The 18,599-nt window shown below is 34.6% G+C and overlaps 1 protein-coding gene across 1 annotated transcript; it reads left to right on the plus strand.

Annotated features, from left to right (window-relative positions):
* The first annotated feature begins 1,080 nt into the window (after nucleotides 1–1,080).
* LOC115714227 (protein TONSOKU) lies at nucleotides 1,081–17,713 on the plus strand. Its single transcript, XM_030642828.2, has 20 exons — nucleotides 1,081–1,608; nucleotides 1,835–2,632; nucleotides 3,415–3,591; nucleotides 3,778–3,869; nucleotides 4,207–4,305; nucleotides 4,546–4,994; nucleotides 5,079–5,122; nucleotides 5,209–5,358; nucleotides 5,509–5,656; nucleotides 6,769–6,885; nucleotides 7,227–7,327; nucleotides 7,590–7,713; nucleotides 7,889–8,001; nucleotides 11,001–11,112; nucleotides 11,310–11,414; nucleotides 11,510–11,573; nucleotides 11,679–11,799; nucleotides 11,909–12,082; nucleotides 16,627–16,744; nucleotides 16,866–17,713. Exons 1-20 carry the CDS (start codon nucleotides 1,336–1,338, stop codon nucleotides 17,402–17,404), a joined length of 3,918 nt encoding a protein of 1,305 aa, XP_030498688.2. The 5' UTR covers nucleotides 1,081–1,335; the 3' UTR covers nucleotides 17,405–17,713.
* The last annotated feature ends 886 nt before the right edge of the window (nucleotides 17,714–18,599 follow it).

Here is an 18,599-nt window from a genome sequence, read left to right on the forward strand (position 1 = left end):
ATTAAAGAACAACACCCAGAGAAGAACCAAATGAAATGTTCAAAACCAACAATAAATAACTAAAAAATTTAAAAACATGAAACGAAATGTGCAAATGAAACCCTAAAATTACACAAAGCAGAATGAACATAAAAACGTCAAAATCTGGGTAAAGTGTAAATGAAGGAAAAGGGGGAAACGATAATGAAACTAAAAACCAACCTGAGTTCGATCTTCAGCAGATGCAAGAGTTTTTTTCCCAAAAATTTCTGGAACCGTGTGCTCCTCCAAGTTGAGCTTCGTTTTCTTCGAAGAATGGGGTCTCCCACGCTTGGGCATTGGAGCTTCAAAATCAGAATCATAATATTCAATGATCGGGCGTTTACCCTTGGATTTGTTGGCCAAAGATTTCTTGCCCATTTTTGATTTTTGTTTGAGAACTGGAGAAGGGGATGCTGATGAACGAGTGATTGCCATCTTATAAATAAAATTGAAAAAAACTGAAACAGAGAGGGAAAAACAGTTGATAAATCGTGGGCTTAGAGGGAGTTGAAATTTCGTGGATGAACAAAAAAGAAGAGGGAAAAACGTGATGAATAATGGGTGGTTAATCTTATGAAGGGAGGTTACTTGTATTCAAATGAAGTTAGAAAACAGAAATGGAAAATCGAAAATGAAATGAAAAGAAAATGAAAAAAGAGAGGGAAGAGAGTAGGATTTGATTGATGATGGATGAGGAAAGCACACGTGTATGTGCATGAAATGATGACTAAGTGGTATTTGTGTAATAAAACCAACATTGTAAGTAAAAAAGTTGATATAAGCGTATAGAAGTATTTTTGTAATAAATTGTGCAAAAAGGATTTTTCATGTAAAAATTTCAAATAATAACATATGATTTTTCTTTTTTATTTTTTTTAAACAGAATTACATACAATCTTTAACTATATTTATTATCTCAAAACTAGTAAAAGTTAAGAGACTTTTACCGCTATTTTTTTTTTAATTGAAGTCTTACGTGTTACAAATCAAAATAATAAAGGGATTTTGACGCAATTTTTTCAATAAAAAAATGAAAAATAGAAAGACATAGCTCACTGTAAAATACATGATCTCTCCCCTATCAAAATATATCTCTCTTTTTTCCGCACCGCCAGAAAAAGTGTTTGGCGGGAAAATCATTAAGCCCTCAAAAAAAAAAAAAAAAAAAAAAAAGAAAAAAAACAGGGACGGGGAAGAAGTTCAAATCAAACAAAGCAGCAGCTAAAGAAAGCCTAAAAAGTCTCCATTACCCGTAATTAACACAAAATCGAAATTTTTTTGCTTCGAAATTGTTCAACGCCTTCTCACTCGAAAATGGCTCGCGATGATACACAACTGAGAGCGGCGAAGCGTTCGTACCAGAGCGCCAAGCTGGAAGGGAACCACCAGGAGGAGGCCAAGTGGGCTAACGTTGTCGGCCATATCTTGAAGGACCGAGGAGAGTATGTGGAGGCTCTCAAATGGTTTCGTTTCGATTACGATATCTCTATCAAGTTCTTGAATCAGAGACAATGCCTCGCTAGTTGCCAGTCTCTCGGTGAGGTCCATCTTCTTCTCAAGCAGTTCAAAGATGCTCTTTTCTTCCAGGTAACTGGGTTTTCTTATTTCTAATTCTTCATTTTTTTTGATACAATCTTTATTTAGTTGAAGCAAATGGATCTTTCCTAAATAGAGCCCCAATTGATGTTGAAATATTTTTATGTGTAGTTTTACACGACAGTTTGATTTTCGCAAAACATTGCTTTTTATATGAATATATGGCTCCTTGAATACACTTACAGATAGATACTTGCATTGTTATTTATTCTGACAGAAAAAGCATTTAGAGCTTGCCAGGGATGCGTACGACAATGTTGAGCAGCAAAGGGCCAACACCCAGTTAGGTCGTACCTATTATGAGATGCTTTTGAATTCTAAAGATGATAATCAGGTAGTGCTGAGTGCCAAAAAGTATTTTAAGTCAGCTATGGACCTTGCACAAGTTCTGAAGGAGAACCCACCTTCTAATACTTGTTCTTTCTTGACGGAATATATTGATGCACATAACAATATGGGAATGCTTGAAATGGAGCTTGACAATTTTGAGGAGGCTCAAAAGATCCTGAGTGAAGGATTAAAGATATGTGACGAAGAAGAAGTGACAGAACACGATGCTGGGCGTAGCCGGCTCCATCATAACCTTGGGTTTGTTTATATGGAGTTAAGGGAGTGGGATAAAGCAAGGTTTCACATTGAAAAGGACATTTTGATTTGTAACAGTATCGAGCATTGTCAGGGAGAGGCAAAGGGGTACATCAATCTTGGTTTATTGCATTACAGAAATCAGAAGTATGATGAGGCACTTAGGTGCTACAAAAGGGCACGTGATCTTGCCAAAACAATGGAAGATGAGGATTCCTTAGTTAATGAAATTGATCAAAATATTAAATCTGCCAAAGAAGCTTCAAAAATAGAGAAGGAATTGATAAATGAAGAGCAGAATCTTAAGAAGCTTATTAGAGTTTTAACCACTGCAAGAGGAACGCCTCGAGAAAGAAGTTGCCTACTGAAACAAGACACTTCTCTTAATTGTCTAATCGATAAAGCCAGATTAATAACTTCATGGTCAAAGGTACAGTGTAGACCTAGCAGTTTTCGCTGCATTTTTTTTTCCTAATCACTTTATTGTTGTTCACATAAAACAATTTTCTTACAATAATGTCAAAGATTCTCCTGGTCTCCTTTTTCTGTCACACATTGATTCATGTTCTGAGGGTGGGAGTAATATGCTCTTAAGATGTCTTGCTCAACTATATACTATTCCAGAATGTTCTTTGTATGTCATCTAATGCTTTTGAATCTCTGTCCTGTTGACGAAATGGGACTGCGCATGGTTGTCAACATAGAAAAATGTGATTCCACATTTGATGTGTATATTTTCACCATATTACAGCCATTTTAACCATGATGAAGCATCATCAGTAGTTGACCATGAAGACCAGACTGTGTTCAAGTATTTACTTCGTGCCTTTTTTACGGGCTGGTGGTGACCAAAGAAGTCTTAGAACTGAGCAGTCTTATTCATCATTGTGTCAATAGTCTTAAATTTTTGTATAACACTATCAATATTAAAGTGTTTATTACACTTTATACCACAATATATGGAATAGTACTATCATTATCAATTTTTGATTATAATTTATATTACGTTGCCATTTTATAGAAGTCATTGAAGCCTGTTATGCATTTCTAGTGATTTCTTAACTGTGTTACTGGAGGGAGAAAAAGGGCTAATGCTCTGCAACTAATTGGTCTGAATTATTGTAGTCATTAGAGATGAATATGACCTGCAGATAATTCTTGTTGTGATAGAATTTGAAGTTGCTTATTTCTTCTGTTGATATTTTATTGTAGCTTCTTAAATATGGAAAACAGAAGAAGAAGATATCCAAAGAACTTGGTGACGAAGAAAAATTGAGTGATTCATTTTTGTTTATTGGAGAAGCATACGAGAACCTCAGAAAATTCAGCAAAGCTAGTAAATGGTACACAAAGAGTCGAGAAACATACAAGTCAATTCGCAACCTAGAGGTAAGATGTTGTTCAGTTATGCTCTGATGTCAATAGTATTACTGTTATTTCACAAGGAATAATAGGCGAGTACATATTTTCTAATAATAATATTCGAATTATTCGTACTACAATTTAAGTGTGAGATTCATAGTTCATTTATTTAGTTACTTTCATGAATTTTTACTCTGGATTATAACATTTCAGGGGCAGGCAATGGCTTTACTTAATATTGGCAATGTTTTGGATAGTGCTGGTAATCTGAAAGAAGCATTGAAAACATACGAAGAATGCTATAGGTCTGGTTCTTCTAGTGGGAATTTCTTATAGTTATGTTTTTGTTTCTTTTGTTGTCCTTTGGAGTTTGAAGGTTACAAATGAGAACACTATTAATCATTAAATGCCGTGCATATTCAAATTCTAAATGCAGACTCTTAATATTGAAAAGATTCTGATACATGTTCCAAATGGTTTAGAGTTTAATATTGTATTGAATTAGTTTATATATATAATTTATTCGTGGCTGTTACTTGTTGCTGGTTTCATTTTACATGATTGTGGTTTCATTAATTGTTTTATGAAAAGAAAAGAGATATCCTTTTTATATTAATCTACACATATAATTTTGTGTCCCAGGATTTCCCATGAAGCTAAACTATATTCTATTCAGCTTAATGCTCTGGAGAATATGAATTACATCCACTTGATAAGGTCTAATGACATCAATGAGGCCAGGTAAATGCGGTTCATGTAACCTTCTCACTAGTATCAACTCTAGCTTTAATGTTCTATGAGGAAGTTAAAGTCAGGATCTTATGTTGTACCGAAATATTGTTCTCTATTTATTAACATTTCACTGGAAGGGGTGAGTTTTGCTATCTCCAGAAGCAAATTAAGGGGCATTTATTTGGCTTTTGCATAGAGAAATGCCTTGCATGAGTCTTTTCACTGATTAACGAAACTTTCGCCTTACAGTAAATATCAGCTTCAAATTAAAAAGTTGAAGGAGTCGGAAGATAAAGAGCTTGAAAAACAAGATATGGTGGAGAATTACTGCTCAGAATCTGACACTGAATGGAGCGCTCATATCTCAAGTGACAGATCAAATGCATGTGACTCACCTGACACCTTGGCTGGCATAGATGAGATGAGTGATGATGCACCTTTGATTTCACTTATTCAGTCCACGAGGAGGTCGCCCAAAATCAAGCCAACTTATATTGGAAAACAAAAACAATCTTCAAATTTCAATAAACTTTCACCAAAAGGTTCCGCTAGATCAATCAGTAATCAGGAGACCATTGGTCGTAAACGTGTTCGTGTAGTGCTTTCTGATGACGAGGATGAAACATTTGTTGAAGTGGAGCATTCTAATGGCAGGACTCTGAGTTACCAAGCAGAGGATGTTGCTACATCTGATGAATGTAGGTTTTAGTCATAGCTGATTCAAGACTTCAACAATCATTTATTTGAAACAGAATACTGAATTTTATTCTAATTGGTTGCAGTTAAAAATAAAAGTGATGCAGTCAATCCTGGTTGTATGATTCAGGTAAAGGAGCCACTGCGCTATAATTAGAAAGCACTATTGGGTTATTGTAATGGGTATATGAAAGCCTAATGCTTTGGGTTTTGCAGGGTGTGTCAGGAGTTGTTTCCAAACACACAAACAGGTCCTACACTCCTGTTAACATTGAAGAAAGCTCCAGTTCATACAAAAATACAGGTCCTTTTGTTTCCACTCAACATGACGAAGGTCATAGATCTTCAAGTACTAAAGAACATGATGTGAGTGATTCTCTTGCTCCTTGTGATGATATGTTAATGCAGTCCTGAATATGGCTTTACCATATTGTGTAGAGAGCTCAAGTTTTTGTTGCTTTACTTTTGTTATCGTTTTAAGCTGTACTAATCTATGGTTGCTTGTACTAATTTCAGCAATGCGTTGCAGTCAAGGTTGACACAGAGCTGATACATGTTGAAGCTGAAAAATTTGTGGCTACAGATAAATTGAGTATTGAGTCTTTGAAGGTTGAATTGGCATGCTTATACTACTTGCAACTTCCGGTTGGAAAGCAATCAGAAGGCAGGTTCTGGATTTTGAATTTAACATGCTTCTTATTGACTGTAATTGCTCCTAATTCAATGATAGGTTTGTTTACAGGAAAATAGCTAAACACAGTAAGGATTAGGAAGAACACAGAAAACTTGCATTGATGTCCTATGAAACTTGAGAGCTTGGTCTGTCCTACCCCATACAAAGCTCAAATTACAACCTCCCTTTCTTTCTTTCTTAGCTCAACATGCAATATTCCAGCTATATCCTTCCCCAACCCTCAGAGAGAGACAACCCACTCCTATGCTAATAATTTATGAGAATATTCCCTGAGGGATAGCCAATCACACTAAGATGATGTTTCCTTCTTATGGTTCCTCCTAGCATACTGTTACGCCCCAAGTAAATTCACACACGGCACATAAATGATTGTATTTGATCGACCACCTATCTCCCAAGATAAATAGCTTCTAATTGAAATTCATACAATACATATCCTTTTAGTCTCTTTTACTATAAATGTATAAAGTTCATAAACTATTTGAAAGTTTTTTACACTTCCCCAAAACCACCTGTGGTCTTTTAATACAAACCATACCTAACATTCTTGAAAATCTTTAACACTTTCCGCTACGCATCATTGAATTGTCTGCCATTAAATAATAATCCAAAGGGAAACTGACATTGTTGGAATGAAATTGTTTTTACCACAACTGAATAATTCTCACTGCACAGAAACAGGATGGCAAAAGCATATTTTTTGATATAATTTTATTCTCACCTATGGAACATTATCGTCAAAATATGTTTGCCACTAGAGAATTTACTTGATGACTGAGACGTAGTAAGTTGCCACTTGGACTCATAGAAGGCTTCTCTTATCAATGACGTTGATGCTGAAATATTCTGATTCTAATTTTTGGAATTGAAATGACTTCAGATCAGTTGCTATTCCCTGTTGCAAAGATATAATGCTTTTCATAAGGGCGGTATTGTTTTTCTTTGGCCTATTAGGCCATATCAAGTAATGTAGGATTTGCTGATTCCGCACATAGATTTTTGTCATGTTTGTGCATTGATACTGTCTATTTATGGAAGTGTATCTTTAATATTATTCTAATATCTAAATTTTCTTTTGCCAGGTTTGCTTCCCATAATTCACCATATAAGATGGGGCGATAGAGTGATAGAATCCTTGGAAGCAATTGAAACTATAAAGGATCAAATGGGAAAAGTCTTGGTTGAAGCTTTCTTAGATGGTAGATATATTGCTTTGAGCACATTTCTTCACGTTTTATTCTTGTCATTGTTGTTTCCTATCGTGTGAGTGTATCATGTTGGAGAATTAGATCTCGTGGGGACAATTTTTATTTCCTACATGCAAGTTTGATATTTTCCTTTCATCTAAACGTGACCTTCTAATATTTTGTCACTCCAAGTAGTTGTTAAGACCTCAGGCATTTGTCAGACTATGCCGTTTCCTGTTTTGTTGTAACATCAATGCACTTTTATCAGCTTACTAACATTTCCCAGCAACACCATTGAGCAATTTTTCTTTTTTACGAGTTAAATTTATAATAATATTACATGACTGTTGCAGGATGGGTTCAAAAGCGTTTGATAAAACTCTACATAGATGGCTGCAAGGAGGTATCAGGAACACCCAATTTGAAGTTGTTGAAGAAATTATATGATTTAGAGGTAATAGTTGAATTACGTGCTAGGGGAAATTGTTTGATGCTCTTTCGATATCATTACATTATGTAGTGCTAGGGTGTCTGTTGTACTCTCTTTATGAAACCGTGTTCCTATAAGTAAAAGCTTTTTTAACTAAAAAGGTGAAACTTATATTTTATAATGTTTCTCTTTATTTGTAAGAATTTGACACACTTACTTGATGCTTAATGGCAATGTTGAAAACATGATGGATTTAGAAAATGAATGTATTTGTTGGGTATGACAGGTTTCAGATGATGAAATTTCTGTATGTGACTGTGAATTGCAAGACTTATCAGTAACCCCTTTGCTCAACGCCTTGCAAACCCACAGAACATTTGCAATGTTGGACCTCTCTCACAATGTATTAGGTATCTACATCTCATTGATAGCCCCTTTTTAGTTTTGTGGTTTTTACGAACTCTGAGGATGACACTAGCATTTTCTTCAACGCTCTTAAACGTGCCCAGTGTGGCGCTACTCAACTAAGAAATAAGTAGTTATCCATATGTGAGTAGTGTTATCCATTTACTCATTGTTCCCCAGGAAATGTAACTATGGAAAAACTGCAACAAGTATTCACATCCTCAGGCCAAAAGTATGGTGGGTTGACATTGGATCTCCATTGCAATCGGTTTGGTCCAACTGCTTTGTTTCAGGTTTGTAACCATTTTCAGCTTGTTAAAGTCTTTATGTATGATTCTCTAGAATTACTTATGCTTTTTATTCAACACTAGCTACAATTAGTAGACTAGTAGGTTTGAAATTCATTCTAAATTATCCTTTATGGAGCCATAGTAATGATATCCCCAGGTCAAAATCAAATATTGGTTCCATAAAATTTTAATTTTGAATAAATAGGACTTTTTCTCTATGACTCTCGTAGTGTTTTGTCCTTTTGAATTATTGTTATTTTTTTTTTTTCGAAAAAAATTCTCTCCAAACTATGAAAATAGTTACAAATATTTCCTTTTGGTTGCATTTTGCTTGATCTTTTTAAATAATTTGCTTACAGTAGCGTTGTAGCACGCCTATTTAACTAACTTAAGCTAGTTGAAATCCAATTTATTGATAGACATATAAAAAATAATTCTAAATACTGACACATTATCCCAAAATTCGTTACTTACCCCTATTTATGCATGTATTTTCTGTTCAGATTCTTGAACTTTTCCAGATTAGCATCACATTAGTGTTACATCAACAAATTATTTTTTTTAAAAAAATAAACAGAATATAACCAAATGGGAACATTTGCAACAATTTTTATAGTTGGAGAAAAATATTTTTACAAGAAATGTGTAGAGGGTGAAACTCTACAAATGTCATAGTTGAGGAAAAAAAGCCTAGCTATTCTAAATTTTAAGTAAGCTATTCTCCTTCTCTCCTCTCCCATCAAGATTTCAACAGACCTCAACGTTCTTTTACTAATCCATTTATATATATAAATATAGACTAGTGGCAACTCCACGTGAAACACTAACACATGTAAATATGTAATCAAACTCATGCTATAATTGAGAATCTCACTATTAGTTTTGACAATTTAGTGAAATTCATACATTCTACTTATAAATACAATAAAACATAATTAATATCTCATGGTGATCATTCTTTAAAAAATAAAATTATATTTCACGGTGATCATTAGTTTCTCCAATTAAGTTATTATAATTGATGTTTTTGAAATAAATCATAATAGTAGGCGTTATATATAGCTAGTTTCTAAAATAAGTTGGTATACTTTGCTGCCTTTATTATACTATATGAAGAGAAATGAAAGAAAATAAAACTAAAATTAAATAGTTGTGTTTAATTCTATGCCTTTAAATGCACTATGTTTATTAAGACGATTAAGGTATTTTTTTCACTCTGACAACAATTTCAGTCATCTATGTTTTACCTTCTTTGTCTTTCGTAGTCATCCACCACATGTTCATCTACCAGTGCCACCACAATCACACACCATCAATAATTTGTGTACAAATTTCATAACTTTGATCGTATCAATATATGATTATATATATGTTTCTATTAATCTATTTTGTATTATTAAGTTCATATATATCTTGCTTTCTTAATTGTAATATCGATACTGGTTTCAAAAAAAAAAAAAAATTGTAATAAGAGTTGTTCGATTTTTTTTTTTTCATTACTTTTAACTTTTGGGAATATATATGGTATTTAAACAAATAATTGAATCGATAATAATTTCATGTATGATGTATGGTATGTATATATATTGGTACTGATGAAAAACGACAGGTGTGAATGATTCTTCTATGTACTGTAAAAGACCTAATTACCTCTAACAAAGCATAACATAACAATAAATTTCTTTCTCATAATTCCTAGGACAAAATAAAGAACCAAAATCTTTAGATACTATATTATCTCATAAATTTTTAAAGTTTTGGCATCACAAATTTTGTTTAAGATCACTCATTTTTAAATCTCTCATGTTGCAACTTTCCATGTTATCTTTGGCATCTTATCACATTTTCTTTGACAATTTATCACAAAGTTGAAGGAGTTGATCAAAATATTGTTGATGGATAAGCGAATGTGTTGTTAAAAAGAATGTGTAGGTGCGGTATAAAATAGCTTTTATTAATATTATTACTTTTATTTGTTTTGTGCTAAAAAATTACTTGGAAAATATCGAGTTGATGAATTTTGTCAAAGTTGACATCTTTAGGATTTTTTGTTGGTTTGAACGTAGCTTGCACATAGTTTGAATTAGGTTGGAACCTAGTCTGCACATGGTTTGAACTAGGTTCGAACCTAGTCTGCACATGGTTTGAGCTAGCCTTGCATAGTTCAAACATAACCTAAAACATGGATCGAACCCATTCCTATTCATCCACCATGTCATCATTGTCATGTTTGATAGGCCTTTTTTGTAAACTAACATGTTTTATACAACATATTTTGGAATGGGAAATAAATCCCTAAATATTCAGTACTTTAAAAATAATGATTTTACATATGAAAATATTTGATAAATATGTATTCTTATTTTTCTTCACAAGTTAATCCAAATTTAGTAAATAATTCAAATAACATACCTTGAAGCGCCATTAAGATAAGGAAGGTGGAAACTTGGGGTGGCTGGCAGAGACTCATGGGGTGCACAACTTTTGAGGCAGCAATTACTGGGGCAGATGGCGGTGACAACTATGAAAGTAAGCGACAAGAGGCTTCAAATAGAATGAGGAAACTGATGGCCTGTGGGGGGTTTCATGGGGCGGCGATGGCAGCTTGAACATATGAAGGAGGGATGTGACTGAGAAATTTTGGAAAAAGACCTCTAACTTTCATTAAGGGATTAAATTTTCTCACAAGGTCTTTAAAATATATTGAGGGATATATTTAATAATATGTATATTATGCGGTAAAGACTTATCCATCTCCAAAGGAAAGTCAGTGATTCCGCAGGAGAAATGGGAGAGAAGAATGCTAACCTGTTAAAACTTGTAAAGTAAGACTTCTTTAGAAGGGGAAGAAAGTGTGTTTTCTCGGAATTGTGTATTGAGTAAAGTCAATGATGTTCCGAGAGAATCAAGCTCTATTAACAGGATTTTGTGTTTCATTTCACAATGATGATGAAGAGTAGTAGTATTTTTTCACTTCCATAATGAATGTTATTGTACTTCAGGTTTGTGAATGTCCTTCGCTATTTGCTCGATTGGAAGTCCTTAATATGGCTAGTAATCGCCTCACTGATGCTTGTGCATCCTACCTATCAACTATACTGCAAAATTGCCGAGGTACCTTTTCTTAGTAATCCTGCTGATACCAATAATTCCATTTCCAATACGTTTTCAGAAATTTTAATTTTTTAGTACCTTATCAATAACTTCGAATAGTGTCGCTTCTTTTTGGAATATGTTGCAATTAGTTGTTGGAGGATATTTTTTTGGTCAATGCAGATATTCTCATGCTTCAGCTTTGCTTTTGTTTGTAGCCCTTTGTAGCTTAAACGTAGAAGACTGTGCCATAACGTCTAGAACAATTCAAAAGGTTGCTGATGCCTTAGATGCTGGGTCTGTCCTTGAACAATTATGTATTGGTAAGTTTGCTTATCTTTTTTTTTTTTGGTGATGACAGTGTCCTTTGATTTTCTTATTTTTAAATTAAAAGGTTGCTCAACTTCCTCTCCTACAGGACATAACCCTGTCTCTGGAAATGCCATCGTTAATTTACTGGTCAAGCTTACTGCCTTGAAAAGGTTTGAATCAATTTTTAAACTTCATTATTGTTCTCTTACATATAGCTATAAATTTGCTGCCAACTGAAGAACAAGTATGTTTTTTTTCTCCTGATTTTTCTATAGTTTTTCAAAATTGAGTCTGAATGGTTTGAAGCTTAGCAAGCCTGTAGTTGATAGCCTTTGCCAGCTTGCTAAAACCTCTTCTTTGTCAGCATTAATGCTTGGAAAGACTGGTATTGGAACTGTGAGTGAATTTCATTTCATTTTAAAAGTACAAATGTTATTGTTTATTTAACTGTAGAGTTCATGTTGCAATTTCTCCTATGCTGACTGCGTATGATCTATTCTGGCAGGAAGGGGCTTTAATGATTACGGAGCTTATGTTCAATGGGACTGATGATTCTGTAAAACTTGATCTGTCATATTGTGGACTTACACCTGAATACATTTTCAAATTAAATGCTGATATCTCCATCATTTGTTGCATTCTTGAGCTCAACCTGGCAGGAAATCCCATTACACAGCAGGTTTGCTATTTTATGCTGTATTTTTTCTGTTGTAACTGGAAAAAAAAAATCGGCAGTAAAGAATCAAGTGGTAAATACATTTATACATTTATTTCCTCCAAAAAAAAAAAACATTTATATCCTAAACCAATCATTGAAGTTTTTATTTTTTATTTTTTTATTTCACTTTTGAAAAAGAGGGACCAACCACTGAACACTGTTATGCTCTTATCATCCAATAATATATGTTTTAGGGGATATCATTTATCTTCATTTGATATAATTCAGAACCTGTCAATGTTAACCTATTATCAATGTTTATAGATCAATTTTTTTTCTTCAGTGTTTACTCTATCAAATGATAGTCTGAAATTGCATAATTTTCAACTGTCATAATCATCCATGTGTGAAAGAAATAACAGTTTGGAAAGTAATGGTTCTCGTTAATTTGGAAATGAAGTATTACAGCCTTTTAAGTAGAAGACTACAGAGAAACCCAAAAAGACTAAATTACCCTTACCTATTAACTAATTAACTAATTAACAGAGTTAGTTACAATAGGTACTAAACATTATTACTCTTAACACTCTCCCTAAAACTTAGGGTAGATAGGGACTCTACTCGAAGTTTGTTTCTAAGCAGTATAAACCTTGCATTGGACAGTGCTTTTGTGAGGATTTCGGTTGTTTGATCATATGCAGGAGTGTGCTTAACCACCAGAGTTTTAGCTAGGACCTTCTCCCTTACAAAGTATAGGTCAAGTTCTATGTATTTTGTTCTTGCATGAAGAACATGCTTTGCAGACATCAAAGCAGTGCTAAGGTTATCACAACACACTGTTGGCCTTGGAATGGATATTCTGAGTTCAGATAGTAGTGACTGGATCCAAGTGGGTTCAGCTGTGACACTGGATAGACTCCTGTACTCGGCCTCAGTGCTTGATCGGGAAACTTTTTGTTGTTTCTTAGATGCCCAGCTAACCAAATGGGAGCCAAAGTATACACATAATCTTGTAGTTGACCTTCTATCATCCATGTCTGATGCCATCAGAATCACAAAATCTTACAAGATCAAGGGAATTTGATTTTTGGAGTGTAAGGCCATAGTTAGGTGTCCTTTTCAAGTATCTCAAAATACGTTTCACAGTTCTCCAATGAGACTTTAATGGTGAGTGCATGAACTTGCACGCTTTATTGACAGCATGGGAAATCTCAGGTCTTGTTATGGTAGCATATTGGAGAGCTCCCACAAGGCTTCTGTAGTATTGAGGGTCTTTAACTGGATCACTCCCAATGGAAGATAGGTTCTCCCCCCAAACTTTGGAGTTGGCAAACTGTTGGCAAATTGAAGCTTGGCTTTGCATAGAACATTTGTGATATGTTTGGTCTGAGAGAGATGTGTTGCAGTGTGTGTCACCTGAATTCCAAGGAATTAGTTGATGTTACCAAGGTCTTTGAGAGCAAATTGAGAATTCAGTTGAGTGATAAGTCTTGCGATCTCAGCAGAGCCATTTCCAGTTACAAGAATATACACTAGGATGAATGTGGTATGATTGGGGAGAATTGTTACAAAAAGAGGTGTCTGCCTTGGAACTGTTGACACCCAATTGAGTAAGTGTTTTTCTGAGCTGATCAAACCAAGCTCGAGGAGCTTGCTTCAAGCCATACAAGGCTTTATGTAATTTGTAGACTAGGGTGGTATCTTCATGCTCAAAGCCAGGGGGTTGTTGCATAAAGACTTCATTTAATGTGCCATGTAGAAAGGCATTGTTAATATCGAGTTGTTTAATTAGCCACTGTCTTGAGAGAGTAAGAGCATCTCCAACCATGTTCTCTAAACACACTCCTTAGCTAAAATAGGTAGTGAGCTTTAAAAATATGAACTCCAACCATACAAAAAATGACTCTCTATGATAGAGAATGGATAGAGAGCTCTCTAAATGTAGGGAGCTCTCTACTTTTTCGCTAAATTTTTTTAATAGTATTTTAATCTAAAACTTTATTACTTTTTCATTATTTTATTAAATTAATTTATATTTAACATATTTAAATTATAAAATATTATTAAAATAATCAAACACTAATTAAAATAGGGTGATTGGAGCAAAAATAAAAAATTGGCTCTCTATTTTAACTTTTTAGCTATTTTAGCTAAAATTTGGCTAAAAAATAGAGAGAGGTTGGAGATGCTCTAATAGCGAGTATAATTCTGATGGTAGGTGACTTGACTACAGGGTTGAATGTTTCTTAGAAGTCAAGGCCACATTGTTGGTGAAAGCCTTTTGCAACCAATCGGGCTTTGTATTTAGAGACTGTTCCATTAGGGTTCTCCTTGATCCTTAAAACCCATCTGCAACCTATGACTTTTCTTTCATGAGGTAACTTGACAAGTGTCCAAGTTTTTTTGTTTTTTTTTTTGAGAGCATACACTTCACTATTCATGGCTGCATTCCACTTGGGATCAACAAGAGCATCAACAAGAGTCAAGGGTTTTTTGGAGCTGATGTATACCTTTGGTTTATAGACATTTGCCTTTGCTCTTGTTTTCATATGGTGAGCATTGGTAGAGGGTAACTGCAGGAGAGGAAATGGAGGGTGGAGAGGAAGATTCTAGATCAGTGATGGTGGTGTAGGCTCAGGTGTAGACTGAGATGGTGAGTTAAGAGTTGGAGTAGCAGGGTGAAAAATAGATGGGCCTTTGGAACAGGAATAGTAGGAGTTGGATCTTCAGTTGTAATAGTTTTGAGTAGGTGTAGGCTGTTTATGTTTAGCATAGGGAAAGTGGTACTCATTGAAGATGACATCTCGAGATAAAGAGTCTGCCAGAGGTAGACAGACACATTATAGCCTTTATGTTTTAGACTATAACCAAGAAAAGTGCATTCCTCAGTTCTAAAGGCAAGTATGTGTCTATTGTAGCAGGCGCACCCGAAAACCCTTATTTGAGAGTAGTCAGACTGCATGTGAAAGAGTTTGTTAAAGGGAGTATTCCCTTTGAGTGCTGAAGATGACAACCTGTTAATAGGAAAGGTAGAGGCACGAACTGCCTCATCCCAAAATTTTAATGGAAGAGAAGCACGAGCAAGAAGTGTCAAGGCAGTTTCAATGAGATGCTTTATGTTTTTTCTCTGCCACACTATTTTGTTCATGAGTGGTGGGACAAGAGATTCTATGATCAATGCCATTGTCAACAAGATATGGGGTGAAGGCTTGAAATTCACCCCCCAATCAAATTGCAGCCCTTTTACGGGAAGATTAAACTCTTTTTCAACAAGAGTTTTAAAGTTAATGAATGTTTGAACAAATGTAATTTTGCAGCTCAGTTGTGTATTGATCGATTTTTGCTTCAGTTTGTGACGTGAAGTACATTCCGAAAACTGACTAAAGCTTGCCTGAGGTTTCACTATTCACAACTCGTGTGAGAATTGGTTCGGTCATTGATGAAAGTAACCAAGAAAATAGCAGTTGATCTTGTTGTTCCCAATCAACGAAGGCAGGATTCAATGTTCCTGAAGCACGATCATTTTTTGAGAGAAATTGCGGTGGTGGAGTAGCAGTACTGATAATATATCGTTGAAGCTTATGACCTCTAATGCCGGAAAGAACTTGAGGTCTCCATAGAAGGAAGTTATCATGATCCAGTTTCGTAGCTAACTTGTGGGAGAATACAATAGGCATGAATGATGAGGCTGCAGCACCTGAGGGTGATGACTGACTGACGACAAATCAAGAATGAGAATCAGATATGCACTGATACCATGTGAAAGAAATAAAAGTTTGGAAAGTAATGATTCTCATTAATTTGGAAATGAAGTATTACAGCCTTTTAAGTAGAAGATTACAGAGAAACCCAAAAAGACTAAACTGCCCTTACCTATTAACTAACTAACTAATTAACAAACAGAGTTAGTTACAATAGGTACTAAACATTATTACTCTTAACACCATGGTCCTATGATTGAGCTTTCTGCCTTTGAATAATCATGTTGGGACATGTTTTGCAATTAATCTAATCACTTGAGCTATTGGTTCTCACTGGTAAGGTCACTTGACTTCTGTCATATAATTTTGGCTCGGTGTTTTTCAGACTGAATTGTCTTATGCCCAATTTGATTACAATTGCCTTTTTGTTAATATTCTTTTCTGGAGGGTTTTGTTGTTTTTTTCCCTCCTAGTCAATCCATCTTAGTAAAGTTATCAAACATTCCTTTCTTTCTTGCATATAGCTGATATAGATTACACGGCTGGTTTGAAATAGCTTGTTAAGAGGCTTTATTGATAGTTATGCATCTCTGATATTGCCAGATATAAAGATAGAATTAGTTCTTTCTCTCTTGCATATCTTGTGACCTTTGTTGGGTTGTTTTTGGCTTCACATATTACTATCTCTACAAGTAGCAGACAAAAGGAAGATGGTATTTTGTTAGCATGACTCCAAATTCTAGGATGAAATATTCAAGGAAGATCCGATACAGTTATATGTTATCAAGTTAGAATACATATATCCTTTATCCTTTAATGAGATTTTTTTTTTTTGAATTTCTATGATTAATTTATGTAAAACAGGGCACAGGGCCTTTATCATCAATGCTTATGAATCCTCAGTGTTGCCTGAAGGTTTTGGTGTTAGAAAAGTGTCAACTTGGTGTTGGTGGAATTCTTCAAATACTTCAAGCTTTAGCAGGTGAAAAACCTGAATCCAACTTTTTCTTTCAGATAATTAGCAAAAAAAAAACTTTTTCTTTCAGATGTATCTAATATGTAAATAGCTTTACTCACGAATCATTTGATTGCTGTTTTAATAGATAACAACTCTCTCGAAGATCTAAATCTTGCTGCCAATGCTGACACTGATCAACATAATACTCCACAACACGCCACAACAACAAAAGAGTGCACCACAGAGATCGTGCAACCAAAGACTAACATAATCGAATCTTCTCCCATGATGTGTACACTGCAGGAAGTTGTACCTACTCAACAGGGTTTCCCCCTCGAGAGCGTTGATTTAGATCAGCTCGAAGTTGCTGACAGTGAAGATGATCATACTAAAGTTGAAGCTGCGGCATCTGGAATTGATGACAGCTGTGCAAGTTCATGTCAAAGAAACTTATCTCAAGAGTGCCAACTTATTCAAGAACTTTCCACTGCCATCAGAACGGCCAAGAAGCTGCAATTACTGGATCTTAGCAAAAATGGTTTATCAACAAAGGCTGTAGAGTTGTATGCGGCATGGTCAAGTTCGAGGCCTTGTCCTGCTTATAGGCATATTAAGGACCGAACAATACATTTGTTCACGGAGGGTAAGAAATGTTGCATAAGATCCTGCTGCAGAAAGGATTGACTCTTTTATCTGCTATTGTTGGAAATGGTCCAACAGTTTTGTTACAACTGACCTGGTGAATAAAACTAGCTAGCATTTTCTGAGTTGCCATTATATTGTTCTTCCATGATGCATGTTGCACTGACACATATGTTGCTATTGTATAGATAAGGCTTAGTCCGATTAAATCATAGATTAATTTTTTTTGAATTGCAGTTCGTCTGTGTAACAGACTTATAACAGTAACTAGTTTGTATTCCTTCCATCATGTATATTGTATAGGCCTTATAATTATTGAGATTTTAATGACATGTTTACTAGCTTAAATTATTCTGGAGTATATTTTATATTTCCCTCCACTTTCAGCTAGTGTAATGGATATCTCGCTGTACGCTCATGGCTGAGCTTAATTTCAAAATTTTCCTTGACCAAAGAATGAGGGTTTTTTTTTTTTTTTTACAAGTTTAGTTGAGTTATATGTCAAAATTTTCCATGACCATAGAATGAAGGCTAATTAGTAATTTTTTCCCTTGAACTTTGACATGTACTAAATCGTGCCCCTTGAACTTTTTTGGCCGTTAAAAATTCCCCCTGAACTATTGAGATTGTTAAATTTAAAGACTTTTGTCTAATTTTAGTAAAAAAATTCTAACATGGATGAAAGTTCAAGAGGAATGATTTAGTACATATCAAAGTTTGAGGGACATGATTTGGTAGATATCAAAGTTTGGGGAGCATGGTTTAGTACACAAACAATCACTGAAACAGTAAAATTGAATGAAATTAGACAAAAGTCCTTAAATTTAACAATCTCAATAGTGTGGGGGGAATTTTTAACGACCAAAAAAGTTCAGGGGGCACAATTTACTACATGTCAAAGTTCAGGGGAAAAAATTACTAATTAGCCTAGAATGAATTCTTTTGATTGTATTTTGAAAGTGTAATCCCATGTTGTTGTTGTAATACCACTTTTTGGAATAAATGTAAGTTTTTATACAGGGAATCTCCATACTTAACAGTGGTTTAGTTTTTATAAAAGTTATGTTTTATATTTTGATTAAAAGTTTTAATTTTCGTAAATTAATAAAAATATTTTAAAAATAAGTTTGTAATAACACATGTGGCGTCCTTGTGGGACAATACGTTACAACATGGTATCAGAGCGACTAAGGTTTAAAGATCCTGAAGACTGGTTTGATATGTACATTGGCTGTGA

Source organism: Cannabis sativa, chromosome 4 (genome assembly GCF_029168945.1).
Source record: "Cannabis sativa cultivar Pink pepper isolate KNU-18-1 chromosome 4, ASM2916894v1, whole genome shotgun sequence".
NCBI classification, from domain to species: Eukaryota; Viridiplantae; Streptophyta; class Magnoliopsida; order Rosales; family Cannabaceae; genus Cannabis; species Cannabis sativa.

Coding starts and splice junctions, on each gene's coding strand:
- LOC115714227 (XM_030642828.2), top strand. CDS start 1,336: ATGGCTCGCGATGATACACAACTGAGAGCGGCGAAGCGTTCGTACCAG. Junction 3,592..3,777: donor AGTCAATTCGCAACCTAGAG/GTAAGATGTTGT, acceptor ATAACATTTCAG/GGGCAGGCAATGGCTTTACT. Junction 11,415..11,509: donor CCTTGAACAATTATGTATTG/GTAAGTTTGCTT, acceptor CCTCTCCTACAG/GACATAACCCTGTCTCTGGA.